The sequence below is a fragment of the Heloderma suspectum genome, chromosome 2 (genome assembly GCF_057233095.1).
Source record: "Heloderma suspectum isolate Gila_16-S chromosome 2, 16-S_ref, whole genome shotgun sequence".
Classification (NCBI taxonomy): Eukaryota; Metazoa; Chordata; class Lepidosauria; order Squamata; family Helodermatidae; genus Heloderma; species Heloderma suspectum.
Genome location: NC_139459.1, coordinates 220,733,985 through 220,761,004, shown reverse-complemented (window position 1 = coordinate 220,761,004; position 27,020 = coordinate 220,733,985). Strand labels below are relative to the sequence as shown.

General features: G+C 43.4%; 3 protein-coding genes across 12 annotated transcripts in view; 1 reads left to right on the top strand and 2 right to left on the bottom strand.

Annotated features, from left to right (window-relative positions):
* Positions 1-1,894, bottom strand: part of UNK (unk zinc finger) — a 71,605-nt gene extending 69,711 nt beyond the window's left edge. For 2 of the 4 annotated variants that reach the window (XM_084838112.1, XM_084838114.1), the window contains exon 1: positions 1,668-1,894. In XM_084838112.1, the coding sequence (XP_084694238.1) occupies positions 1,668-1,765 (98 nt within the window). In that variant the 5' untranslated portion in view covers positions 1,766-1,894. The remainder of the gene's footprint in view (positions 1-1,667) is intronic. The other 2 variants (XM_084838115.1, XM_084838116.1) reach the window with 2 other exon arrangements.
* On the top strand, positions 1,558-8,156 carry H3-3B (H3.3 histone B). 2 transcript variants are annotated; one of them, XM_084838126.1, is made up of 4 exons: positions 1,558-1,633; positions 6,714-6,855; positions 7,183-7,336; positions 7,454-8,156. In XM_084838126.1, exons 2-4 carry the CDS (start codon positions 6,728-6,730, stop codon positions 7,580-7,582), a joined length of 411 nt encoding a protein of 136 aa, XP_084694252.1. In that variant the 5' UTR covers positions 1,558-1,633; positions 6,714-6,727; the 3' UTR covers positions 7,583-8,156. The 2 variants fall into 2 exon arrangements, with proteins under 2 accessions (XP_084694252.1, XP_084694251.1); XM_084838125.1 differs by lacking the exon at positions 1,558-1,633 and adding an exon at positions 6,150-6,240.
* Positions 8,157-8,965: 809 nt separating this feature from the next.
* Positions 8,966-27,020, bottom strand: part of LOC146354078 (uncharacterized) — a 38,450-nt gene continuing 20,395 nt past the window's right edge. For 4 of the 6 annotated variants that reach the window (XM_084838119.1, XM_084838122.1, XM_084838124.1 and 1 more), the window contains 11 exons: positions 25,894-25,952; positions 25,724-25,759; positions 24,273-24,325; positions 20,304-20,436; positions 17,787-17,983; positions 16,883-16,928; positions 16,701-16,766; positions 10,745-10,804; positions 10,469-10,551; positions 9,846-9,940; positions 8,966-9,162 (listed from right to left, as the gene is read on the bottom strand). In XM_084838119.1, the coding sequence (XP_084694245.1) occupies positions 9,128-9,162; positions 9,846-9,940; positions 10,469-10,551; positions 10,745-10,804; positions 16,701-16,766; positions 16,883-16,928; positions 17,787-17,983; positions 20,304-20,436; positions 24,273-24,325; positions 25,724-25,759; positions 25,894-25,952 (863 nt within the window). In that variant the 3' untranslated portion in view covers positions 8,966-9,127. Of the gene's footprint in view, positions 9,163-9,716; positions 9,941-10,468; positions 10,552-10,744; positions 10,805-16,700; positions 16,767-16,882; positions 16,929-17,786; positions 17,984-20,303; positions 20,437-24,272; positions 24,326-25,723; positions 25,760-25,893; positions 25,953-27,020 lie in introns of those variants that run through there. The other 2 variants (XM_084838118.1, XM_084838120.1) reach the window with 1 other exon arrangement.

Genomic DNA, 27,020 nt, shown 5'->3' with positions numbered 1-27,020 from the left:
AGTTGATCAGCAGGACTAACACCCAACAGTTATGCAAAACTGCAGTCACAGAGCAGATATACTGGAGCAGATTCACTACAGCAGCATTTTCTACTTTACAAATGAGGGAAGTGTGCCCTGCTATTTGTAATCCCATTATAAATGGGATTGTGCCAGTTTGTAGTGATGTTGCTACCTCTAGGATACCTTATGTATTTAAAACATTTGTATCCTGCCTCTCCTCAACTTGAGACAGCTCCCAACAACATTGGTAACCAATATACATTTAAGGTATATAGAGGTGAGCAGTTTCTCAGTCCTAAAGTGATCATACTTCCTCCCAGACAACAGTTTTGTAGAGCGCCACAAGACACATATGGAAATGGGGATGCTCTACAACACTATGCCAGGGTAATAACATCATGTGGTAAGTTGCACCACATGATGTTATTACCCTGATGTTGTAGAATTCCCTGCTATGATGTTAGCAGGGAATTCTACAGGTTGATAATGTTAAAGTAACATAGCATTTACTGTCACACCTAAAATACCTATATTTGGTGGGCCAGCTGCTCCCAGAATTAGGTCACATTAAAATTTACCAGGATTTCTGAACTGAGCTGAAACAATACTTGCCTCACACAACCACCACAGAACACAGACTACTTATTCCAGGACTCAGTATCCTTTTATTTTGATATTTCTTACCAAACTAAGTATTTTGTACTGTGATAATTGATAGGACATGTTGGTATTTCTTACGTGTGAGTTTTTCCAAGCATCATTTATTTTATAAGTATACTGAATACATGACATTCTATAGGGCTTAACATCCTTTATTTCAGAACACCACCATTTCACAGCACTTAGCTGAAAACACACCACAGTTCCCCTTATTCTTGACATCTTAATTGGGCAGCCCGGGAAGAAATACATACTAGACCTAATGATAGCGGGCATGAGAGAACAGCAAGTTAAGTCACAGTACCTTTGGCATATAATAGTTAAATGCTCCTTATTTTATGGGACGGTCCCTTATTCCAGAAAGGACCGTTAGAAGATAATGGGCGCCCTTATTTGTTTTCACCACAAGCCCCGGGCCATAACACTCTACAGGTATTTGAGCACACAGAAAACAAAACAAAATTTAATCACTTGTCTTTCCAACACTTTACCTCAAGATCATCTTACTTGGTGATATGAGGCAAAGCATTACCACAGCAGACAGAAGGATGGACGGTGACGGTGAGGGAGACTGTTAAGCACAAACAGAGGATTTGGGGAGAGGAAGGTAGGAGGGACGGTAAGCCCCTACCCGAAGGCCAAGGCTGTGGCAGAGGAGCCATCGGGCGCGCAAGCCGCAACGCATCACGGGCATTGCGCGCCTCAGCTTGCGGGGTGTGTATATGTATGCGGGGCTGCTTGGCGCGGCCGCGCGAAAAAGCGCGAGGGGGTGTCCGCTCCCGCCCCGCCCCCTCCCACTCAGGCTTAATTCCACCGGCCCAGGCCGGCCACGACCGGTTCTAGCCGGTTCCGGGCGGGCCGCTGGTTTCCGTGCGCGCGTGCCGCACGCTGCCCGCTGACGTCAGGCGTGTGTGGCGCGCGGGCGGGCGCCGGGCGGAGGGGTGCGGCGGCGGCTGCGGCAGCAGCAGCAGTAAGTGGCGGCTGCGGGTGTTCTCGCTACGTACGTGTAGTGCTGCGGTTTCTCGGGCTGCGCCTGGAGCGCGCTGGCGGGCGCCACCGGCCCGGTCGCAGGAGGCCCGGCCGTTACCGGGCCCTTCGACATGCTCGTAGCTTCCGCTCCCTCCTCCGCCGCCCGCTACCACCGAGGAGGAGAGCTTTATTATTCACTCTGCGCGGTCCGCACGGAGACAGCAATGCGCAGGCGCTGCCGCCGCCATTACCGCCCCGGGTTACCCAAAGCATGCTGGGGCTTGTAGTCCCGGTGATGGCGGGAAGTCTCCCTTTTCTTCTACTGGGTTTCCGGCCCTTAAAACTACAACTTCCAGGGGTGCCCTGCGATTGCTTTCCCGGATTATGCAACAGCGTGGGGTTTCATAGGAATTGTAGTTCAGAGGAGTTCCTCCATGGATTGCCATCGAGAGGGTGTAAGCAGGACCAATACTATGCAAGCCACAAACCGTCTAAACAAACGTATTTGTACATAAACTGTTACAGCCCAACCTTAACGACGTTAATTTGAAAGTCAGTGGTGGGATGAGATTTACTTCCTAGGGAGTGTGCATAGGTGTGCAAGTTTAGGGGTTTGGGCTTGCGGAGAGTAACTGCAAGACATGTAATAAAATGGCAAATTAGCTTGGGACTCTTGCTGACAACTTCAAATTCTATAGAAAAAAGAAGCTGGGGCACTAGGGACAGTCAGATGGAATCCTATTCGTATAATGTTTTGATGTTTGTTATTGCAGCATGATGGGCGATTATTGTCTGCTGCTGTAAATACCTGAGTAAATACTCACAGCTTACTAGAAATGACATCACAGATCTACAAAATGGTTACATCTTTGCAATAAAAGTAACAAAGGGTCTTGTGGTATCTTACACATTTATTATGGTGTAAGCTTTTATGGATTAAGACTCCACTTGATGAGATGCATCTGTTGAAGTGGACTCTAGGCCACACAAGCTTGTGCCATCATAAATGTATTAGTCTTTAAGGTGCCACAAGACCCTTTGTTTTTGCTGCTAATGTCTTAACACTGCTAACCTCTGGAAATCTTTGCAATAGTACTGGCTGTGTTATAGCCATCATTAATACAATACCTGATTAACCATAAGATTATTATTTACATAGCACTTCTCAGTACACAAAGTACTTTACCTTTCTTATTTGAGCGGTACAGTTAAGAGGTGGCATGGATCAAAGTAGAGCATCTCCCTATTCTGTGATATCATGCTGGTTTCTATGCACTCCACTCCTATGCATGTTTATTTGAAAGTAAGCCATATTCATCAGGGTTTAAAATATGGATTAGCTTTAAGTCTTAAACTGGAATATTTTGCTACCTGATCCTTATTTTTTTTGTTCAGAAATAAACCCCACTGAAATCAATTGGACATTTCCAAGTAAATACTATTAGGATTGGGCTAATTTCCTAACATGTGAGCAAGGCTTCTTCTGGTGTTTTTTAGAAGGGATGGAGGTAGGCCCTCCCCGCCCCCGCCTCCTTTTAGCATATTTAGGGTAGTATTTCAGTTACAATTATTTCATATTCGTTGGGTACATACGTTGCTTAGGGTAGTCTATCATCATGCCAAACTTTTAACTGCTAGAGGCTACAAGTGAACATGATGAATGAAATATACTGTTATTGCCCTGTTTAGAACTGGTTATGGCCAGAGATACAGCTTAATCCTATCTCCCACGGTACTTGTAGTGCTATTGGAGGCTTGTGCCACAACAGCTACCGTGACATTTGTGTGAAACTGGGCGAAGCTGTGCTGTGGGGTTAGGAGCCAAGGATCTGCTGGCCTGGTGGGTCACAAGGGACCGGTTTTCTCTCCCCCACTATGAGTCTCTTGTTCTTTGTAAGGACTACTCCTTTTCCCTGAAGCAACAATGATTAAGGATGGTATTTGGAGGCTAGGTTCCCCTTGTGTTGGTGTTGGGATCCCTGAGACCTGTCTTATGCTTTTTGCAACAGCGCATAGGATTGTGGTTTGGTGTTGCTGGAACTTTGCTTTACCACATTAAAGATTTTCTTATAGCTGTCCTTATTGAGGGAAGTGAAAGGGAAAGCTGTGTTAATCTGTAGGATGAAAGTCCCATCTCTCCGCTGGCGTAACCTTTATTTAAGAACATAACATAAGAAGAGCCATGCTGAATCAGACTATCTAGTCCAGTATAAGGTTCACATAGTGGCCAACAAGTTGCCTACAACTTGTACATGGGAAGCCCACAAGCAGGTCATGCGTGCAAGAGCACCCTTCCACATGTGTTCCCCTGCAGCTGGCATACATAGGCATACCACCTGTGATGCCAGAGGTAATATATAGCTGTCATGACTATTGGCCATTGATGGCTTTATCCTCCATGAATTTCTCTAATCCCTTTTTAAAGCCATCCAAGTTTGTATATATCACAAATGTTCCACTCCTTAGTCCACCTACTCCTCAGTCCTTCTATTTAATTCTGTTGGACTAATCTACAGATGCTATGAGGAATTCACTTTAGTTTTGATGCATTATAATTATTGCCAGGTGTGGGAGGGGGAGTTCTGTCTATTGTATGTGCCTATGTCTTCAATTTGTCTCAAGGCTAATTGACCAAAGAAGTACACCGTGGCAAAGGAAGGGGGGGGGGAATTAAAATGTGTCCATTACAACAGGAATACTCATGAATTATATTATTAATTCATCAGTAGTATTTATTGTTGCCAGGCCATTCTTTTTTTAAACAGGAAAAGACATGGCAGAGCTATGGTGTGTGTTTTGTGAAGCTTGGGCATTCTGCTCAGTAAGTCCCCTTGAGTTCAGTCGGGCTTACTTCCAGGTAAATGGGTATAGGATTGCAGCCAAAATAAAGTACAATTATTTTCTATGTGCAATGATGCTTCACAATAAAAAAAATCTTGCTTAAAATGACCAGCATTTGATCACATCTATTTACGCCTGTTTAGAAATGTGTAACTACAACTGGCATTACCTTATACCACATTTAGTACTTTAGTAGCCTTTATCGATGTAATTAAAATCCTATGATTCAATGGAAATAGGATTTAGTAAGATATACAGTATATTGTTTCTAGACTGTTTCAACTTGATTATACAAAAAATATAATTTTAAAACCCAAGATAAGAGCATGTGGAAAATATTTTTTTTTGTTTGACAGTGTATGTCCTCAGTTAAACAGAATTTTCCAAGCAAATAAAGGTTATGTGATTGGGGGTTTTGGATCTGTAGGAGTTTCGAGCCTACCAACACTGTCTACTTTGCTTCTATTACTTTGTAAACCTCCAGGGTTATTAGAAGTAACATAACAAATTCTTTAAATTTGCACCCAGTTTCTAAACATATCTAAGTACTAGAGCTGTAGTTTTATTGAATGTAATTATTAGCCATTCTGTGATCAGTTTATTAGGTGTACATGATTTATACAATGTACCTATATTGTATTGGAACTTTTTTTTTAGTTTAACTTTGAATGCATTTTATATATAAAAGGTGTTTATGAAATGATACCAACAGTTTTGTACACGATATGCAATAGTTTACACTTCTCAGTGTGTTTTACACCAGACTGTAGGGTGAGACCCTAATCCTACAACCTGCAAGAGTCTCTAATCAAGTTGAAATCAGTTAATGTGTATTTGCAGGATAGGTGCTTTTCATATTTTGTTATGCTTTGTAAATTTTCACCATGTTGTGTATTGCTGTTGTATGTTATTATTTGACCACACAAGTCAGCTAGTGTACAGAATAGATTCATAGTTTTTCTAATAAAATATTTGTATTTTACCCACTAAATCTTTATAAAGTGAATTCTGGTAGAAGGGGGGAAATCAGATTAATAATCTTGGTATATCTCCGTTATAATTGTTATCTTAAGATTTTATACAAATGATATTTTAAGCAGTGGTTTGTGTAGTGTTAAGAAATAATTATTAGCTTATAAATAAAGGGAAACATATAAAATAGTTAACATTAAATATAATACTGAATGTGTCGCTGTAGAGACAGATCAACACCGGATACGACTGTACCCCGTACCCCTAGTATCATTTCCCTGTCCTTACATCCCTGCATTTGTACGGCTCTGTTTCCCCTATTTGCCCTCCCCATTGAGTCTGGGACACTCAAAACAGACTGCTTTTCTTTCCCATTGACTTTCCATTGTGGAGCTTTGCAACAAAAAGTAGGATCCAAACTATGTTTTCTGTCCTCCAATCAGAGCCACCAGCTTGGCTCCAATTCCAATTGGCTTGCTCCAGCTCGTTCTAGCCAATCAGCATGCTACTTTAACAACCAATCGGCTGTCGAGCTTCCATCCAATCATGTCCGAGATCCGGGGAAACGGTCTTTGTGTCAGTTCACGTCACTGCGCCGGCGTAGGTAGATGCCAATGGCTTTGCGCGCTGCGTATCTGTATTGTGAGGTCATGACGTTATAGGTCCCCTCCCTCTATAAATGCAGTGTCCCCGCGTCAGGGAGGGGACAGTTACGGGTCCTTTGGATAAGGAGCAGGACGTAAAGAGTGCCTGCTTGTAGCGGAAGTGTTTTTAAAGGATCTGTTCCTGAAAGTGGTGAGTTTCGGCTGGGGTAGAAGGGTAAAGTGACGGGTGGGGCTGGGGAAGGAGCGGCTTACTGTTTAGGGAGCGTGTGGGGGAGGGTAAAGGCCTCTTTGTTCGTGTTTATCCGCTGCGATGGGAAGAGAACCTCATGGCTGTATCCATGGCAACTTAATTACCGGGGGCGCGAGGGGGGGGGGAGAGAAAAGAAGTCATGGTTTCAGTCTACTACTGCGCCTGGGCAGAGAGATCGTGACTCCTCGTTTCTATTACGCGGGGGAATTCCTTGATTGGCTGGTTGCCCGCGTGGAAGGGGCAACCCGCTGACATCTGCTGCTGCTCATTTGTCGCCAAGGTTTGTCAAGGGGAGGGAGGTTAGTGCAAACATGTGGGTCGAAGTATCAGGGAAAATATTTCGGCTTCAACATAGTTAAGGGTATCAGGGAAGGCAGTTAATGTTACTACATCATATTTGTTTCTCCTAACAGAAAAGTAAGGAGAAATGGCCCGTACCAAGCAGACTGCCCGTAAATCCACTGGGGGTAAAGCTCCACGTAAACAGCTGGCTACCAAAGCTGCTAGGAAAAGCGCTCCCTCTACTGGAGGAGTCAAGAAACCTCACCGCTACAGGTAATTTAAGACTTTTTAAAAGAAATGAATTTTAGGCGGCCTGCCAGTCCTTCTGTGGAAATAAAGGGGTTAGAAGGGTGGTGGTACTGTTATAACCGGCATATGCTGGCATGATTTTTGTATAGGTAGTAGTTTAAAATAGACTGATGTCAAGGAAAGTTAATGTCATAAACCAGTTGGACTCATACATTCTGCAGCATATTTTTCTATCTTAGGTAGTGGTTCTCTGATAAGAGATTGTATTTGAACATTATCAGGAACTGCTGAATTGATGTGTGCTGTAGCTTTGTTCCTGTATACATTAATATTCCTTTCATTTTTTTCTAGGCCTGGTACTGTGGCATTGCGTGAAATTCGTCGTTACCAAAAATCCACAGAACTTCTGATTCGTAAACTTCCATTCCAGAGGCTGGTAAGGGAGATTGCCCAAGACTTTAAGACAGACTTGAGGTTCCAGAGTGCAGCTATTGGTGCACTGCAGGTATGATTGTCTTGAAGAGCTTCTGTTAACATATGCAGTGAATGCTGGGACAGAAGGGATTATAAGTGTCAGTTGATTCGCAGCTTCTAACAGTGTCTCTGTCTTATCTTAAAATAGGAGGCTAGTGAAGCATATCTGGTGGGTCTCTTTGAAGACACAAACCTGTGTGCCATCCATGCCAAGAGAGTCACCATCATGCCCAAAGACATCCAGTTGGCTCGTAGGATACGGGGGGAGAGGGCTTAAGAGGAGGCAGTTTTTATGGTGTTTTGTAGTAAATTCTGTAAAATACTTTGGTTTCAATTTGTGACTTTTTTGTATGAAATTGTTTATAATATGTTACATTTGTACTTAAGTCATTCCATCTTTCACTCAGGATGAATGCTAAAAGTGACTGTTCACATAAAACTCAGTGATGTGAGCCTTGTTGCTCAACAGTGACAAGTTGCTAATATGCAGAAGGGATGGGTGATCTTTCTTGCTTTTCATGCATGTTTCTGTATGTTAATGACTTGTTGGGTAGCTAAAATTGTAAGGTACTAGAATTGATATAAATGTGTACAGGGTCCTTTTGCAATAAAACTGGTTATAACTTGATCCAAGTGTTTAACAATTGGGGCTGTTAAGTCTGACCATACATCACTGTGATAGAATGTGGACTTTCAGAAGGGTAAAACTACAAGTCTTAACCACAGTGTAACTTACAGTTTCCTAAAAACGTAAACCTGGCAGCTATAGAATACACTATGTGCATTTATAATAGCTATTTTATATATTGTAGTGTCAACATTTTTAAATTAAATGTTTTACATTCACACAAGGAGTCTTGTCATTGTTGTGGGGAAAGTAGTATCTCTATCTTGCATTATACTACCCCTGCTCAAATCAAGTTAAGCCTGTTCTTCGCTTTATATACAACCCCATTACAGCAATAGCTTGCAGTAATTATGTAACCTAAAGTAGGTGAATAGCTTGTTCTTGAGAGTGACTGCTTATGGAGTAATTTAGAGAACATGAGAATTGGGTAATACGACTAGTTTCTTAAACTTAGAATACTGTCAAGCCTAGGTCTAATTAGGTGACATAAGCACGGACTGAAACTTCAGCTTATAGCCCTACCCTTTTAAAAGTAGGCTTCTTCTAACTCCTTTCTTTTTTAGGCCTGTAGGCTTGTCTTGTACTAGCTTTTGTGTTTTTGTTGTATTTGAAATATTATACCCTGATCACTACCCAGAGTTTGAGGTGACATAATTAGAACAAAATGTCAGTATTTCATGGGAAGGGATCCTCACCCAGGTTACTAATTATTGCTCTTGGCAAGAGATGCAAAGTTACTGGGGAGGGGAGGAAGCACAAAGGTATATATGAAGCTCAGGTTCTCTCAGATCTGACCACTTAATACAAAACTAGTCATGCTACGCATTGAGAAATTAAACTGCTCTGCCATACAATAAGTTATTTAATTGTTTAACTCATTACATCGAACTTGTCGCGCTTTCAATGTAGAAAGTTTGTTTGGTTAATACAAATAGTATGCAAATCCATGGCTTCAGCTTGATTTTATTCCAAATTTTGAACGGGTCTATATAAATATGAAAAAGCAGTAGTAAAAAGTCTTCAGCAGATGTATTCAAAACTATTTCCAGTGCAGAATTCTAATCCATTACAAGTGCCTTCTTAATCCAAGAGCTGGTCTGCCAAGGTACCACTGACTGAAACTAGGCCCTTGCAGGCCAGTGGGGCTCTAAAAGTAGGTCACTGGCAGAAGCCCAGCAGCAGCGCATCATGTTCTCAGACAAACCATTCCGTGTGTTTAAATCCAGCAGCTAAAGAAACAAATAACTTGTTACTTTTAAAACATTTTCTCAGAAGTTTCAACTTGGCAGTAGTTTAGGCAAGGAGTCGTTTCATGCTGGATGCATGCCAATTAGCATTGTTTAAGAACCATATTTTCATACTTCTCTTGGCTACCTTTTGAATATTAGGTAGAGTACTGACCTATAGATATTTACCCCAACTCCTGGGTTCACTTCAAGATACATTGACTGAATCTAACTTTGGAAACCATCAAGTGTATCAAATACAATAAGGCATGTTACTAACTTGACACTTGGTAGCCTTGGTATGTTTCCTATTTCATACTAAGCAGCAGTCAAGCCCTTATTTAGCAATATGAAATCTAAAAATGAATTTAATGGGAAGCCTAATCTGAATGGTAGTTACAGTAATCCTTCAAAAGGCTACCTGTATGTGCACTAGTAACAGCCAATGTTGCATGAGCAGAGTTCTACTTCCACAATGGGACTTCCCTTCCTCACACACCCCAACCTCTGGAAGGTCCCACAATCCTCTAGAGCAATTTGAGGGGCTATAGCGGGAAAGGGAATCTGTTCTACAAGGCTGCGTATTCCACTGATGGACAGACAGTTGGATGCGTCCCTTGGTTAACAAGATATAGTAGCCTTGCTACTTTTTACTGTAACATACTCCAAAGCACATAAATCCTTACCAATTCTTTTGATGATTTCTTCACTTTCTTCTTCAGAATTTGTTTCAAACACAAGACAGTCAAAAGTGCTGTGCTCTGGAGACTCTGCTGAAGCCCTATATAAATGAAGTACTGATGACAACACTACATAGCCAATATGTTTAAGCTAATGTGGGTGTGATAGATTTAAATTCTTGGTTCATTCTGCCCCATCATTAGTCTTATCTGAGCAACATGAACCCTACTAGCTCATTGGCAAGCTGAGGTACTCTTAAAAGATAAATGCTTTGGGTTCCTACAGATGACCAACCAAGTCCAGGGTGAGCTTTCCCACAAAGAGCCCAAGGTACCCTAGTGTATCTTCCCTAGAGGGAAGGCAGTTTTATCACAAATTGGCCAGATTTATGATATAGTACATGCTTTTAAAAGGTCATCTACATGGGGTCGGAGCTTTTGGTAAGGAATTTCAATAGGATTTGTAGATGAATGGCAGAGCATGAACTGAGTCGTGTAAAAATTTGATAACTCAAATTGCTGGATTGACCCTACGCTAAAGAATGCACTGTGCCACACAATTACTGGGTAGACATAATAAAATCCTGATACAATGTCTCTGTGTGTGCATTTTTTAGAAAAAAACTTACACGCTGCAGAAGGCGAAGAGATGGTTGCTGTCCAGACGCCGTCCCACACAGGAAATGTCTGTATAAGGGTAACGGAACAGAACCTGATAATGGCAACAACATTGATTTGATAAGGCAGACCTATAATAAGTAGCCCCTACCACATACAATGTTTTCCAATAGGCTGTGCACATTTTAGGTATGTTCTGCCCAGTGTATAGAAACAATGCAGTGAACATGAACTACTTCAATGCAATCATGACAAGCACAATCAACAAAGAAGAAAAGTATTCTAACCTTTGAAGAAATTTTCTGTTGAACAAGGACCTCTGTTTCTTTGACATCAAATAAAACCTCCTGGGGAAATATATTAAAATTGTTAAAAGTTACAAGGTAAGTGTATTAGTTATTGGCAAAATGCCTGAGAGAAAGTCAACAGATAGGACTTGAATTTTGCCAGGCTCTCAATTTTTCCTCTCATTTTCTTTCGTCCTTTGAGTTTGGTGTGATTAGGAATAGAAATAATCATGGTGAAAGCCTCAATCAAATCACTTCGCTTGACAAGTCAGATGTAACTACTATAAAATTGCCAATGCAGTCATTTTGTCAGATCTTGCACCGCAAAAAAATGGTTGTGTAAATGGACTCCGATTTGTGCTGCTGCAACTTAACGGCACTGCCTCGTACAGCCTTATTGTCACACACAACAGCTCTACCAATGTATTAGTTTGGTTTATTGTGTACTCAAAAAAGGACATTTTAGATAAAGTGATGAACTCCCATCTGGCCTACTGCTTTAAAATTAGGTTTCTATTTCATATACTACCCACAGCCTTGCAATTAGGCCCTCACCTGAGTTGAATAAAAATATACTTAAAGGAAATAAGATATGGCCTCATCCCAGCTATATGCAAGTGAGCTGCAATTTATGAGCCATCCAGGGAAACGACAGGACCCTTGAGTGCCTGGACTAGGAGAGTGATTGGGTTTCTCTAGTACTGGGAAAACACAGCCACATGCTATACCTGGTCATTCTTCCTTAGGAGTGAGCAGCTGGCAGTGGGTAAAGGAGTAGAGAGAGCAGAGCAAAAGAGGGGTGACTGCCCCACGGTTATTTACCAGGTGGCCATGTCTGAAAAAGGGTGGGGCAAAAGCAGTCATTTCCTTTTTGTTGGCTTGACACCCAGCACCTGAAGATATGCATAGCTACAACAACTGGACTGGCTTGCATCAATGTAGTAGCCTCTTGGTTGAGGCAAGTGGAACAAGTCTGTCCTGTTTATGCTGTCTGCCAGTAGCCATCACATAAATAGGTGGCATCTACATACTAGAGCTGCAAAGATCTCTGTGGTGGCAGAAAGGCTCCTCTTCAGTAAGACATGGAGCTGAGTAATCCCCATCTGTGTTTTGTAACAATTTAAAAGCATGTTGCAACACTGCATCTGAAGATAGTGGCTTTTGCTGATACAGTAGTAGCAGCAGCTTGCTCTGGTGTTGGTGCAGCGTCCTGGATAGGTTAAGAACCCTCAGCACACCAAGGGTAGCGACTATGAATCAGTGCCATGGTGTAGGTTGAAATATCTCAACTACATACTAGCTGGTAGGATCAGGCATTTAGAGAAGTTTGATATAGTAAGACTCTCTGAAATTCACAGTATGTGGGTTGTTACTGGCCGTGCAGACAGACTGGACAGAGGCTAGAGCCAAGTTGTATGAACAGAAGAGTTTGGAGTTTTGTATGTTTTGACTAAGGCAGTGGCAACTTCAAAATCCTAGCTCTGTCCCTATTTAAATGCCAAGACTCATGCACAAGTAATATAACACAAACATCATTTTCAAACAGTTTAAGGGTAACTGTAAACTCAGTTGGGGTGATTCTCTGATTAAATCCCCCCCCCTTTTTTTTATTTTTTTTTTACAGATTCATCATGCCACATCTACAGGCTGGAGAGCGGGGGGACCATCTGTCTTGTGTCTGCTTACTAGATTAATAAATTGATTTGTCAGCATTGCTACAGTACCTCAACAGGAGCACTGTGCTCAATAGCGGCCATTTAATGCCATATTTCCCGTGACCATTCTATACATTTAAGGTGAAAAATGCAAAGAGCCAAAAAGACAAGAGAATTTCATGATCGGGCAAGAATGGGTAAAAATATTGGGAGTGGGGGTATCTGTATCCTTTGGAGGGTCTTCTTTTAAGTATAAAGGGGAAAATTAAGGGCTGTGTCCAGTACCACTTGTCCACCAGCAAAATGGAGACCTCTGGCAAAATGGATTTCCCCTCCCACCTGTAGGCCCCTCCCCATCTGCTCCAGAGGGTTGGGGGAGCCTCTGGAACAGATCTGGAGGACACAGGGGAAGGAGACCAAGAGGAAGTCTTGTTGCATGAGTATGACATTAGATGTAGCCCAATCCATTTAGTACAGGCGTAAGGATGTAGCATAATCCACTTAGTACAGGGGTAAGAAACCAGTGACCCTCCAGATGTTGAACTACAACTCATATCAACGCTGACCATTGGCCATGCTGTCTGGAGTTGATGGTAGTTGGAGTTCAACATCTGAAGAACCGCAGTTTCCTCACCCCTGATTTAGGAGGTAGTGGGATTAGAACTCAGGCCTCCCACTCAACAGAATAATTCCATAACCAATAGAATATAGGAGCAGGATATAAGAAATAACACCTTCCAAATTGCCATGCTATTCTGATAAGAGTTCTGACAAGAAGGTTGCAGCTTCAGGTGTCGAGGTTGTGTGTTCAGGAATGTGTGATTTCTCTCCTACACATGTCCTGAAGAAGGTGGAGTTCTTCTGTCAAAGGCTACAATGGGTGGGCAATTTCAGAGGGCTCAGGGCACAGTTTTCACCCACTGGAGTCACACACCCACCCACTGCCACTCAGCAGTGAGAAAAAAGCCATTTTCACCAGGCATGCAGGGAGCAATTGCCTTGTTTCAATGCAAAATCACCCTCCTGGAAGTCTTGGGGGACACAATTTTCCATTTAAACGAGGTGCATACTCCATGCATGCACTGAATTAAAGTGAAAATGTGGGGGGGAGTTCTCACTGCTGTCGCATGCCACTGAAATTCAGCAGCACAGAAGGGCAATTTTGGGCAGCAGGGGGTGCAAAAAAGGACAGGGGGAGATGCAGTTTGCATGTTGCCCATCCCACAAGAGATGGTTGTCTTAGGTCACTATCAACTTAGTGGCCTTAGTAGCTCTACAGGTTTAAAAAAAGTTACTAGGCATTCAGATATTTGTGAATTTTCACAGAAAGTTTATTTTTTTTGATGATTTTCTGCTACTGTAATTAGTGATTGGATTTGTAATTGATTGCATTTATATCCCGCCTTTTTTCCTCTTGCAAGGAACCCAAGGCGGCTTACATTATCCTCCTCTCTGTTTTATCCTCGCAACAACCCTGTGAGGTAGGTTGGGCTGAGAGTCTGTGACTGGCCCAAAGCCACCCAGTGAGCTTCCATGGCCAAGTGCGGACTAGAACCCAGACCTCCTAGCTCCCAGTCTGTCACTCTCACCCCTACACTACACTGGCTTAATCATGTAAGGTTTTGTTATCCAATCCTATGACATCAACACCTGTGCTAAGCATAAACCGAAACATGAGGTGTGGAAAGAACTAACAAGGCTGGGGGCGGAATGCAACAGGGACCTATACTCAAAGGCCAAGACTAGGTCTGGTCGCACCTGGCAATGAAAAGAAAGGGAACAGGCACATGATTTAAGTAGTATGGTAGAGGAGTAAAAAATCTCAGATTTGTAAGAATTTGTGTGATATGCAAAAACCTCAGGCATTGTTCTCATCTAGAATATTCTGATCTTGACCATCCCTAACCTAGTGCCCTCCAGATGTTTTAGACTACAACTCCCAGCATTCCTGACTACTGACAATGCTGGTTACGAATGATGGGAACTGAAGTCCAAACTATCTAGAAGGTACCAGGTTGGGGGAGGCTGGTTTAAGTTGTTTTAGGGAGCAATGTTATGGCCCCTAGACAGCGTCTGGGGGACACAGAATTTTTCAGTTTCCTGTCTCCAAGCTCTAGAAACAGGGCTCTGAGCCAGGAAACCACACTCCCCATCCCTCCCCTTCATAGCCAGCACAGCGAGAGCCATGCTGGCTGCCTCTCCATGCTTGGTACACAGAGTGTGGAGATGTGGAAAGGGGGAGTTCCTGGGGCAGGAAAGGGAGCAGGCCAGGGCAGCTGGCTTATGCCTTTTCCTATCGCCACCCCAGCCTCCTTCCTTCTCCCTCCCCAAAACCTCCACTAGACAGGAGAAATCGCCTGTCTAGCTAAAATGCAGAGAGGGAGGCGCGATGTGCCTAGGATACTCATAAGCCTCTGAGTTTGGGGCTTGAAATGTTTTTGTATGTAAATGGTTTTCTTATTATGTTTTATATTGCATTTGTAAGGTTTCAATCTTCTGTAAACTGCCCAGAGAGCTTTGGCTATTGGGCAGTATAGAAATATAATAAATAAGTTTAATGGAAGGTTCTCAAAGCACTTTCTACAAACATGTGCAACCTAGCAATGCTTCCAATCCGAAAGACTTAAAAGTAGGCATCATTCTTTACAGAACCTGTAATATAGAGCACTGATCACCCAAAAACGTAACGCCTCATGTTTTCTGCCTAAGCTGAAAAAGACAGCTGCATTCGGACATCACAACAAGCCAGAACCTTTTTGAATCCTGGCTTACCATGAAATGAGCAAGCATGCTATAGTGCATGCTGCTCAATTACTCCCGCTCGGCTCGCCCTGTCAGTGGGAGCAGTATACAAGCCAGGGACACTTCATCCGTGGTTTCTCGCCAGAGTTCCTGGTATGGATGGAGAGCCCCTGGCTTGTTTAGTTGTTCCCACTGGGAAGAGGAGCCAAATGGAAGTGACAGAGCAGCGTATACCAGCACACTTGCTCATTCACAGTAAGCCAGAAAGCCTGACTTATCATGATGCACAAACAGGTATGAGTGTACTTGATTTGTGTATCCAGGAGAAGGGATAATGGGAGCCTGAAATACAGTATCCTGAGGGGAGAGAGAGCATGCTTGCTCCTCAGCAAAGCCAGTTTGTATTTCAATCCATTACGATGGGCACCTGATTTACTGACCACCAAACATCTCTTATGAAATGGTGTGTCTCTTATGAAATGGTAACTCCTAAACCCTGTCATCTTGTAGAAAGAATTAACAATGTATGTATCATTTTAGAGTGCTGTTTCCCTGGAGAAACCACCAGAACACTCATCATTACACTGCACAAATTCAGCTTATACATTTAGGTTGTGCACTTTTTTTCATTCCTCAGATTCATCTCACATTTTAGTGACTGGTATTGTCAAAGCAACATCTTCGTGCTCTTATCCCTTCTGTAAGGATTACTGTTGCTTAGTTACTCAAGTTATTTGCTCATAGGAAGAAAAGTTACTCCTTCAGTTTCAAGTAGATTCTTTATTTTTCCCTGCCACAGGGTATGGCTACACAATAGTATAGAGCTATCTATCTTCTTGTGTTCTTGACTGGAGAAGCTCAACACTTTTCTGTATACATTCCAAACATATCGATCTGAGGGCTCTTGGTTGCCAGGCAGAAGGTGCCCACTCCTCGAAATTCACACAGCTTCAGTTTGGTAGAGCATATGCATTCACTGCTATCAGGACCAGCCCTACCATTAGGAAGGGTGAGATAGTCGCCTCAGGTGGCAGACACTGGGAGGCAGCAGCAAGGTGTTCAAGCACAGTACAATGTGCCTTACAGCCTACTCTGCATCTCTTAAGTTAGCCTGCTACCTTCAACTTCAGTGGAGAACGTTGTCCCATCATTAGTGTTGAAGACAGATCCATCTGCCAGTCCAGTCAGTTTTTGTATATGAAATGGGGGTGGGGGCATCTTGTCCTTCACCTCAGGCAGCAAAATGTCTTGGGCCAGCTTTGACTGCTACTGTAGTTGCAGTAGGAAGATCTCCCAGCTTATCAACACCTGTGGCAGTTTCCTATCTCAACCAGCCTCCTAACGTACTATCTGTTCTAGCAATTGCTAATGAAGAATTGGTTAAAGATTGTAGTGGTCAAACTCCAGTCTGACTCTTCAAATTTAAAACAAAAACAATGAGGATTAAGAGAAAACCAGATGTTTACAAGAACGGAAATATAGGAGGAATGCATCTAACAACTGTATCTCTGCTCCTATGTTAGTCTCCACGTTTTGAAAAGTCATAGCCAGAAACTTACCTGTGGTGGTAAATGTTTTTCTACAACCATAGGTATGCCTAGGTCTAACACCTCTTTGCCTCCATACTGAAAATAGAATCAGAAAGATATAACAAAAATAGATAAAACAATAACAAAAAGCTAAACAATCCTCTTTCACCTCTCCAATCCTCTTTTATCTATCCAGAGTGACTCAGTCTCACCTTTCCTACATTGACTTGGCCTAAGAACCGCAGATTGTACAGCAGCCTGAGGAGAAAATGGTCAAAACAATTAGTCAAAGAAGTCTGCAAACACCTCTTTCATTTACACACCAAGATGCAGCATTTGGGGACAGTTCAAGCTGCACAGCAAAGCCCTTTACAGAAAAATTTTGCTGGATGATTCTGAACAGCTTTGCTATCAAAAGCAACTATATATTGACCAACTGACACTTACTGGCATAGATACCTGAGTAAAACATACCCCGTGTGCACCAGTTGTGCCTGGTATATGCACATTTATATGGCTGCTTTTTCCCCCTTCTCTCCTTTTTATGGCTGCTTTTCTCCATAACACAGATGCAAGTGACGAATGGAAAAATATGGGGTCCCCCTGTTCTGGGTATATTATGGGGAACAGGGGTTGTTTAAACATTCAGGCATCATTCACAGTGGATGTGTGTAACCATACCAGACCACAAAACATTAAGTCTTAACTGGCCCTGTGTTTGCAGAAGGATCTCTATAATGCACTGAGCAAACAGTTTGTGTCAGAAGAACAGGCTCTAAATCTGTACGTAACAACTCAGGTGGAATTCCTAATCTGTCTTGAACCTGGAAAATGCTTTCCCTCACATCCCAACTTTCATTTACGCTTCTGTGTGTGCCAGCTCATAGATTCCACATAGCACTGTATTGTTTGGTGTGTCGTCTTTTTCTCATAAGCCCTGTGACCAGCCAGCAGCAGTGGAAGTTCAAAGAAAAGCGCCCTAGAGCCATAACATCTGACTTCAATTACAGGCTGTGTTGCAAGTTAATCCAAGTGCACCACCTTTATTGTTACAGTTTGTGAACACTGAAGCCTGCAACTGTTTGCTTCCATTCACTTCCCCTGGCAGCCCCCTACCTGCCCCCTTGCAAGCTCCGGTCCTCATTCTCTTCTTTGTGAGCGTGCTCATGCTGGAGCTGGAAGCTGGGGATTTTCTCCCGGAGAACTTTCAGGTAGGGCAACAGTGGCTTGTACATCCCTCCATCGTGCCATTTCCACCGGATGAGGCGGAAGCTCAGTGGCTTGCCCTTCAGCTTCTGTAGCACTGTCCCAGCCTAGAGTAAATTAGACAGATTGACCATTGGCAAGGAACTTCTAGCATCACTCACCAGACCCTAATTCTTTCTGATCACTATCCAGTCATAGATCTGGTTCAGACGACACAGCAGGCCACTGTGGGTTAATTAACACTTGAGGAGCTGTGTCATCTGCCAGCCACCATTATGAATACACAACCTTCCTCCCCTTTCTGTTACAAAAAGCAGGATTTTACTTTTGCCCCATGGCAGGCAATGGAACAAAGGTGGCCAAAAACAACTGGTGAAGGAATTAGACAGGAGGCTTCTCAAGATGCACATACTTTGGGTGTCTCAGCTCTCTTACCTCTGCCTGAGTAAAAATCTGGTAACCCCTTAGGGGAGGGGAACACATTATGTGCAAAGGGTAATGAATTCAGGAGCAAAGTAAACTTGCCATTAAAAATAACAGAGATTTATTTACAAGTTGTATTTACCAGGATTTCCAAAATGTCTGGCGCTTCCTGAACTCCCCCTCGGTCAGCTTTGCCAGCCACACCAACTGCCTCTCTCAGCTCACTGCCACCAGGCATTGGTTTTATGATGGAAGCTGAGCACTCAAAACAGCCAAGGTAAGCAAAGCTGCAGTGTTCTGCTGTGCTTTGGGAGCCAGATTCACAACACTGTTTACTGCACATGAACAAATACAAGGCAAACAGGAATAGGTTCTTCTGTACAGGCTACCACTTCCCTCTGTACTGTTGCCAGGAGTATATTCCCTATTTCTCTCTCTCTCTCTCTCTCTCATAAAAAGGAACGTGTTCAACCAAGTCATAGGGTGATATCCCAGAGCTCTTTTCTATTATACTTTTCACTCATAGTGAAGAACAACTGAATCATGACTCCAGGTCATGTGCTCCTCCTGCTGCTCTCTCTGCATTTTAATTCCTCCCTCAGTGACAACAGAGAAGGAGTTTATGCATGGTAAAGTCACTTTTCACTCCTCCAATAATAATACTTTCACATTCATATAGCACTTTTCACATATCAAAGTGCTTTACATAAATCCTTTTTTTAATCCTTACAGCAACCCTGTAATATCATCTACATTACTGCAAATGGAGAGCTGCACAAGAGACAGAGATGTCTACTCAGAAGTAAGACCCAAATAAGTGGGTATAAGATCACAGCCTTAGTCTCTTCCTCACAATGCTACACCATCTCTCTTTAATAAGAGCAATAACAAACAGAAAAATCAACAGATGCAACTTTGTAGTGATGGGATGGCTGCCAGTGTCATCACACAAATATTAAAAACAGAGGGCATATGTACAGTGGGGGAAAAAAGATGGCAACCTTAGTCTAACCTTAATCTCATGGGCTGAAGGCAAGTAGCTTTCTTTCCTAATTTTGTAACATGCAGTAATGGGAAGCACCCTGACAGAAAATCCCAGGAGAAGCTAAAAGATGCAACCAATACATAGAACATGCCGAAGTTCATGATTTGACAAGTGATTTTCTCATGGTTTGTCCACCTTCACCAGTGTTGGTCACCACATCTGGAACTTGTCATTTACTCAGACTGCCATACTTGCCCACTCTCATATTTACAAGGGAAGAACGAGGTACATTGAGTAACAAAGCCCCTAGGACAAATATACACTTCCCCACATCCCAGTAAGAGGTGAGCAAACCCCTTGATTTGTTCAACTTCATTGTACAGATACACAAGCCAGCAGAGTAAGCATTTTCTTTGAACCCCAAAATAAGCTCAAATCCTGAAATATTCAGCTGTTCAAGCTGTTAAATTTACAGATAGGTTGATTTGTTTTAATTAAGCTGTGGCTTCCCCACCAGCTCCAGCATAGAACCAGCCCCAGCATAGAACTAGCCCATAGACTGGCAAAGTTGCAAGTGGGCACATAGGTGCCCCTCAATAGTGGTGTTATGCCTCTGTATTATCCCCACATTTCTCACAACTAACATGTACACAGAATACTTTAAAACAAATCCCCTATTGATATTATCAATTTAATTTTCTGAAATTTTAAATAATAATAATTATTATTATGCTATTCAGGCCTGCAGAGAAAATCTCTTTAAATTAAAAAAAGGGGGGGAGGGGGAATTAATGCAGCACAACATGTTTTCCTCCCCAGTCTTTCTGTATCCCTCCCACACCCTTGATTCCTCATCATGATCTCCAGGTCAAACACCAGAGCTTTTGTTCTTCATGGTTCCCATAGCAACACTGCACAGCCATCTCTTCTGCTCCTTCTCAGGATCTCAAAGTAGCAGGCAATGCACCAGCCTTAGTCCCCACCCCGCTCCCCAGAGTGCACAGTGCTCCCTTCCACACCTGTCCATTGCATGCGTTCCTCAGCGAAGATCCATTTATCTCATCAATGACGTCTCCAACCAGCACCACCTCATCCACCTCTGCCTGGCTTTGTGGAAGCACGTCTATGATGAAAATCCGTCCATCCAAGTACCTGAGATTGTAGAAAAACAACAACACAAGGGATCTTTCTGAAGAACTGAGATACTGCACTTTTGAGTCATGGAAGGAAGGAAATAAATAGTAAATGGGTTTTCTTTTTGCTTTGCTTTCTTTTTCTTTTCTGCTTAAAACACTAGGAAAATAGTAGTGTTTTTTGGTCACAATTCATGTACACAAGAGAAGAGAGCAAGTAACCTCCTCAGAACCCATCAACACAGGTTGTTGGGTAAGAGACAAAACCTCATCTTCCATCCCAAGCTTGAGTGCCTTGCCAAATTATATCTATGCTAGAAAAGAGAGCCAGTGTGGTGTAGCAATTAGAGTGTTGGACTAGGTTTGGGGAGACCTGGGTTCTAGTCCCTACTTGGCCATGAAGCTCATTGGGTAACTTTGGGTCAGTCACTGACTCTCAGCCTAATCTACCTTACAGCATTGTTGAGGGGATAAAATGGAGAGGAGGAGGATCATGTACACCATCTTGGGTTCCTTGGCAGAAAGACGGCTATAAATGTAACAAATAAATAAATAAAATAATTTTTGCAGGGGGTGGGTGATGGCAGGGTGGGAACCAAACCCACACTGGAAGCTAGTAAGGCCAGAATGTTGGACATATACTGGAGAAACCAGGTGCAAGGCCTTAGAGACGAATTACACATTATGTAAAATGAGAGGGACTGGAGAGACAATGTGATGTAGTGATTAGTGTGTTGGGCTTTAACCAGGGAGACCTGGATCCAAATCCAAATCATTGGGAGAGCTTCAGCCAGTCATGATCTCTCAGCCTAACTTACCTCACAGACATGTTGTGAGGATCTGTCTAAACCCTGTACACCACCCTGAGCTCTCTGGAAGAAGGACAGGATAAAAATGTCATAATTTTGAGCAGAGAAGTATAGGGAAGGAAGTGCTTAACCCTTTCCACACCCACCATTTCTCCATTCTAAATTGTTCTTTCCCAACAGGATTCAAAATGCCATTTTTTAAATCATGCTGCGGAAGGGGCATAACAGGGGTGCAATTTCGAACAGGTAAACTGCATATAGGGAAAGTGTTAACCCCCACTTTTCCCCATGATGCTTCTCTACTCAAAATCCCTCCCAAATTACTTTTCTTGTTTTTCAAGCATTTGTGCATAATACATAGGTCGGTCCTTCAGCCATGAAGGATAAAGAGCTATCTTGGACCTCTCTCCGGCTAATCTACCTCATGGGTTTGTTTTTAGAATAAAATGGGGGGGGGGGGCGGAGGAGAATCATGTACAGTGTCCTAAGCTCCTTGGAGAAAGGACAGGGTTAAAAAAAACGTAATAAGTAAAAAAAAATGACAGCCTCCTAAAATCCTGTTGATCTGTTCACATCCAGCACATTCTCACTGGTCAAATATAAACAGACCCCTGGATGACCATTCTATCCAGATTTCCCCTTTCTTTTTGCCTTTGCAACAAGCCAATGACTGCTGCTTTTTAGTTCCTCTAAGTTTCTTTCTGAACTTGACTTCCTGCCCCCCCCCCCCGCCACACCCCAGCCAATTCCTGCTTGTTTCTCAACTATCTTCCCTCACCCCCATCAATTATCTTCCCCCACCTCCAGTCCAGGCTTCCTTTGTTCCTGGCTGTCTGTCTGATCTCCTATTCTGCTCTGAACTGAGTCCCTCTCCCCTCCTACCTATTGGTTTCAGCTAATCCACCTGCTCCCCTCCCAACACACACACACACACACACACACACGTTTCCCCTTGTTCTGACTTGCCTGGACTAAGATGTCACCTTATTCTGCATGCCTGCTTGGCTCCTGTACTAACTTGTTCCTGGACCTGATCCTTCAAAAGCCACCCATGCCCTGGCTCCTTAAAAGGAGCAAAAAAGAAAGGGAGGGGGAGAGAGAGAGAGATTTTCAGGGCAATCATGCCAGAGCTAGAACTCTAAAGCAGTTATCTCAGCATGTTCTGCCTGCCAGCCATATGCCAGGTTGTGACGACACACAGACAGGCTAGCTGCTGAGCTCATCTTTGGCTGCTTCATATGTGCAAGCAGCCATGTGGGTGGCCAGCTTGCAATGCCACTGTTCATGATGGAACTCCACGCATTAAGCCATTTGTGAGAGTGGCTCCCTACACATCTTTGTTTTTCTTGCCTTTCTCGCATTGTGGAAAGTAACAATTCCCAGGATGTCTCCTATCCTGGCACTGAGCAGACAAGGACATGCTTAGTTTCAGCAACATTGCTCTATCCTGTGCCTTCAGACCAGACTTCCCCAACCTGGTGCCCCCCAGATGTGTCGGACTACAGCTCCAAGCATCTCTCAGCTGCTCAGGTGGGGATAGACTGCCTTCTCCCCGCCTAGACAGGGAAGGCCTTTGAAAGTGCAGATTCCGCTGGGCAGGGAAGGCACAGATGGAGCCTGCCAGGGGCACTGAGGTTGTCCACTCCTGCACTAGGGGCTCATATACAGATGGTGAAAATTTTTACCACACCACAGGCATCACCTCTCCTCAGCTTAACTACAGCAAAATTCCAAGGGTGAAAAGGGTTCTGTGTGACTTAAACGCAGGGGTGGGTTGCTTGTTGAGCACCCACAGCCACCCGTCACACTCTCGAGAAGTGCAGCTAATTTGCACATCTGTTATGTGCCACCAAGATAACTGCACACACATGGTGGACGCCAAAGCTGTCAGACACAGTACCATTCTTTGGCAACGGTCTTATTATAGAATCCTTAGCCTCAAAGGTTAAGATGATGATGATGAGTTGGCTCCTCAAAAATAATGAAAGCATGTTTGAAGCTCTTTTTTGCTTTCTTATTTTCAAGATTCCCTCTGCAACCTTGGGATTCCTGGGTGCTCACAAACTGCTTTCAGAGGAGCTTTAAAGGCCACATACGGCCTGAGGACTGCATGCTGCACAGCAATAGCTTGAACTCCGCTGTCAACATGAAGATTTTTACCTTGCCCTGAGCACTAATCTTTATTGCTAATAGTATGGATTGACAAATTGCTCCTCTTAAGACATATACAGCAAGGACTGGGTGTATTCTGCAATTCCGTAAAAGCACAGAATTTACTACTCGATACAGAACTCAGAACCCTGATAACAGCTTTTGTTTTTTTAAAAAAGCAGCTTTACTATTATATTTTTAACTTGCCTTTCCTCCATGGAGCTTAGGAAAGAATCCCCCACCCCCTTTATCCTCACAACAACCCTGTGAGGTAGTTCGAGGCAACAATCCTATTCGATATTACCAGTAATGTAAATTATTTTGCACTACCATAAGCGACCTCTAGTGTAATGCCAAAAATATTTCCTGGTGCGACAGATCCTGTAGCACCAGCTAATGCTATTGGCATTGTGCTAGAGGTCACTTATACTAGTGCAACATAATTTATGTTAACGGTAACATCGAACAGGATACTGCCCAATGACTAAAGCAAGCTCACACATTAAGGCTTGGAGCTGAGTAGGTATTTGAACCCAAGTCTCCGCAGTCTACAGCCAACCGCTACACCACACTGGCTCTTTTTATATACCTCTCTACAGAAACAAAAATAAACCTGAAAGCATGCACACAATGCCTGGTGAAATCTGAAGTCAGGAAGGAGGCTGAACAGGATTTCCAGAGAAGGGACATTGCTCCTTGTGGTTCCCCCATGATAATCAGAAGCAGAATACATGATACAAAATGGAATCAGGTTAACATACATTGTTTTAATGGCCATCTCTTATTGGTCTCCTTAAAATTTGCCTCAGAGATCCGTTCACTGATCTTTTTGAAGGAAAGGACTTTGGAACAGAGGGGAGAGCAAAGCAACGTAAGCGAGTGCCAGGTCTCTTACCTGAGCACCATTCCCAGCTCCCTGCAGGGGACAGTTTCGTAGGTTAGGCACACCTGGAAAGCAGTATTCATCAGTGTTGTCTCCAGCAAGCTTGAAGAAATCCTCCTTCACCATGCAGAGCCTTGGCAAAGATGGGGCATTTTGCTTCCATTAGGGTATTTACTTTCATGCATTGTAAAGGAAGGCTGTGGCAGGGTCTGAAGTCTAGAGATCTCCACTTTACCACAAAAGACAGACAAACAGGGGCAATGATGAGATGAAACATTGCCATAATGCTGCATTGAGGGGCTTAAGGATTCTAGGTCGAGCCATTCCTAGATATCCTCATGGCTTGGATTAAATGATCCCTGATCTGCAGAACAACCTAACAGAGCACAGAGGTGCTCAATCAGGAGGAACAACCCAACTGCAGTCTTGCCATGTCTTTACTGCAGGGGTGCAGAACCTCTTTCAGCCTGGGGCCAATTTCCATTTCAGAGAAGTTTTGGGGGGCCACATTCCAGTGGTGGGTGGGGCTAAAGGCAAAGGGGGGGCAAAATACAAAAAATTCCACCATATTTTAGCTCATAGCTCTCTTCCTTCCAGTAACTAAGCCTCAGGAGAGGCATTCCAACCTTTTAGAATGAGGTAAAAACTACATAAAAGCCAGGAAACCACCAAACAACTGGTGGTCAGAGGAAGGGGTGGGGTCTGGGGAAGGAGGTATGGTCACTTGAGGAACCCAGGATAGGAGCCCCAGGAGGGCGAGATTTGGCCTTGGGACCTGAGGCTCTGCACCCCTGCTTCACTGAATACACATAGCAAAACATCAGCCACAAGCCAGCCTCACGCCAGGCCAACCTGAAGCTGATTTTGACAGTGCAAAAGTACTCGAAGTCACATAACACAGCACCCTTCTCCCCACCAAAGACTACAGACATGTTTATGGAAGGATACACAAACCATTTATATTCAGCTAGAAGGGATTTAAGCAAACTGACAGCCTATTTCTATGGCCCAGCTGAAACCAGATCCCTCTAAAATTTAAGAATAGCTGACATTTTCAAAGGATAACCATTAAAAATTCTACAAGTGTCTAAGAACAGGAAGGCAGGGTGGTCAATGGAGAAAGGTTCAGACTGGCATGAGAGAGACACGGGTTCAAGTTTCACAGGCTTATTTTTTGTGAGGATGAATGCGAGACTATGAAGCACTTTATACATTTATAAACAGGCCTATGAAGTGGTTTACTCAAGGAGGCAGTTAACAGAGGCAAGGCACTATTTCCCTGCCTCCAACCTCCATGTCTGTGGAGCTTTAAAAATATAAAGCTTCCGACCAGAGGAGCCATTAAGCCTTTTGCATCAGGTGTGAAAATGTTTAAGGCCAGCACCCTCTATAAACAAGAAGATGGGAGAGTAACACTGATCATGCAACAGGAGGCAGTGAGGAGGGAAACTAAAACTTCTTACCGGAAGTTGCCAGCTTTCATCCAAGAAACTGGAGTTCTATAAACAAAAAGTACAGCAAACCATGAGAAGCCAAGCCAAAGGCTAAGAGGAACGAAAACAATCTCTGAACATCTGTGAAGCACAGGAGGACTGCATTGAAACCTATGCCCCTAAGTCATCAATTACTGTACCTGCAGATCTAGGGAGAAATTCATTTCTGTCACCACCAGCATCATAGAGAGGAAAGGCTCTGGAAGGGGAGAACCAAGAATCGAGGTCACTGTCCAATCCCTGACCAGCTTTATATACTCATTTATCAGTATGTCAGAGGCATGCTGAAGAGGCCACAATAAACCAAGGGATCTCAAATTTAGTCAGTTAGAGCAGGCCTCCCTAAAATAATATTCAAGCCTTTCCAAAAGTAACGACACCAAACAAAAGCAGTTTTCTAAGCAGGCACCGCTTGCTTTCATCTCATATCTGGAAGCAAAGAGATTAAAAGGGTAAACAAATCCCTACAAATAGTCAAGGTTGTCCCCACTGATCACTTGTATCATGCCCAGGGAGATGGGGCTTACCACCACCTATCTTGCACTGATCGGGGGAAGAGTGTAGATTGGAACTTTGCCTAGAGACCCAATAAAGCCATACACAGGATAGGGTTTCAGAGGATCAGGAGCTATGCAGCAGCTGCTTACGCTTCCTGTGTGGCAATGATAATTGTGTAGGGATTTGCAGCCTCAAAAGGCATAGCTAAGCTCAGCATTTACCACTCCTCCACAGCTGCTTGGAAATCCAAGGAAGCAGAGGGGTGGTAACTCGAGGTCTAATCACGTGGTAATAATCGCCTCCTTACATAGTTATAAATGTCGTACTGTTGGCATGTAAGTGGCTGCTGTGCGGCTCTGAGCCATCTGAATCTCTACCATGAAAGTGAGTTGAAGAGGGATTGTGTGGGACTCCCACCTCCCCAAGCAATTACCTGGGTCTCCTCAGGGGAGTATGCCTCACACCAGGAGCCACACTGATAAACTATTTTTGGCACCTCACATTTGTTTCCTCAATTTGTATTGTAGGGATATTCAGGATTCTGCTACATTACAGGTGAAGAATGCTGTGAGATTTAAGGTGCTTCCAGGTGTGGTTTTTTATTGCGCTATCACTCTGCCTCATCCACAGAATTTTACAGGAGGTCCAGATGTCATCATCTTCAACTCGTAACCCTTCCATGTTTACCCATCACTCCTGTCTTCTTTCTCACCACAGAAAATCCATTAAGAAAAAAGAAGAAGACAGAATTTCTGCAGAATGCCTTCTG

Excerpts from the sequence above, each read along its gene's own strand:
- H3-3B (XM_084838126.1), top strand. The coding sequence starts at position 6,728 with ATGGCCCGTACCAAGCAGACTGCCCGTAAATCCACTGGGGGTAAAGCT. Across the intron at positions 6,856-7,182 it reads AAGAAACCTCACCGCTACAG|GCCTGGTACTGTGGCATTGC; the intron begins GTAATTTAAGAC and ends ATTTTTTTCTAG. Across the intron at positions 7,337-7,453 it reads CAGCTATTGGTGCACTGCAG|GAGGCTAGTGAAGCATATCT; the intron begins GTATGATTGTCT and ends ATCTTAAAATAG.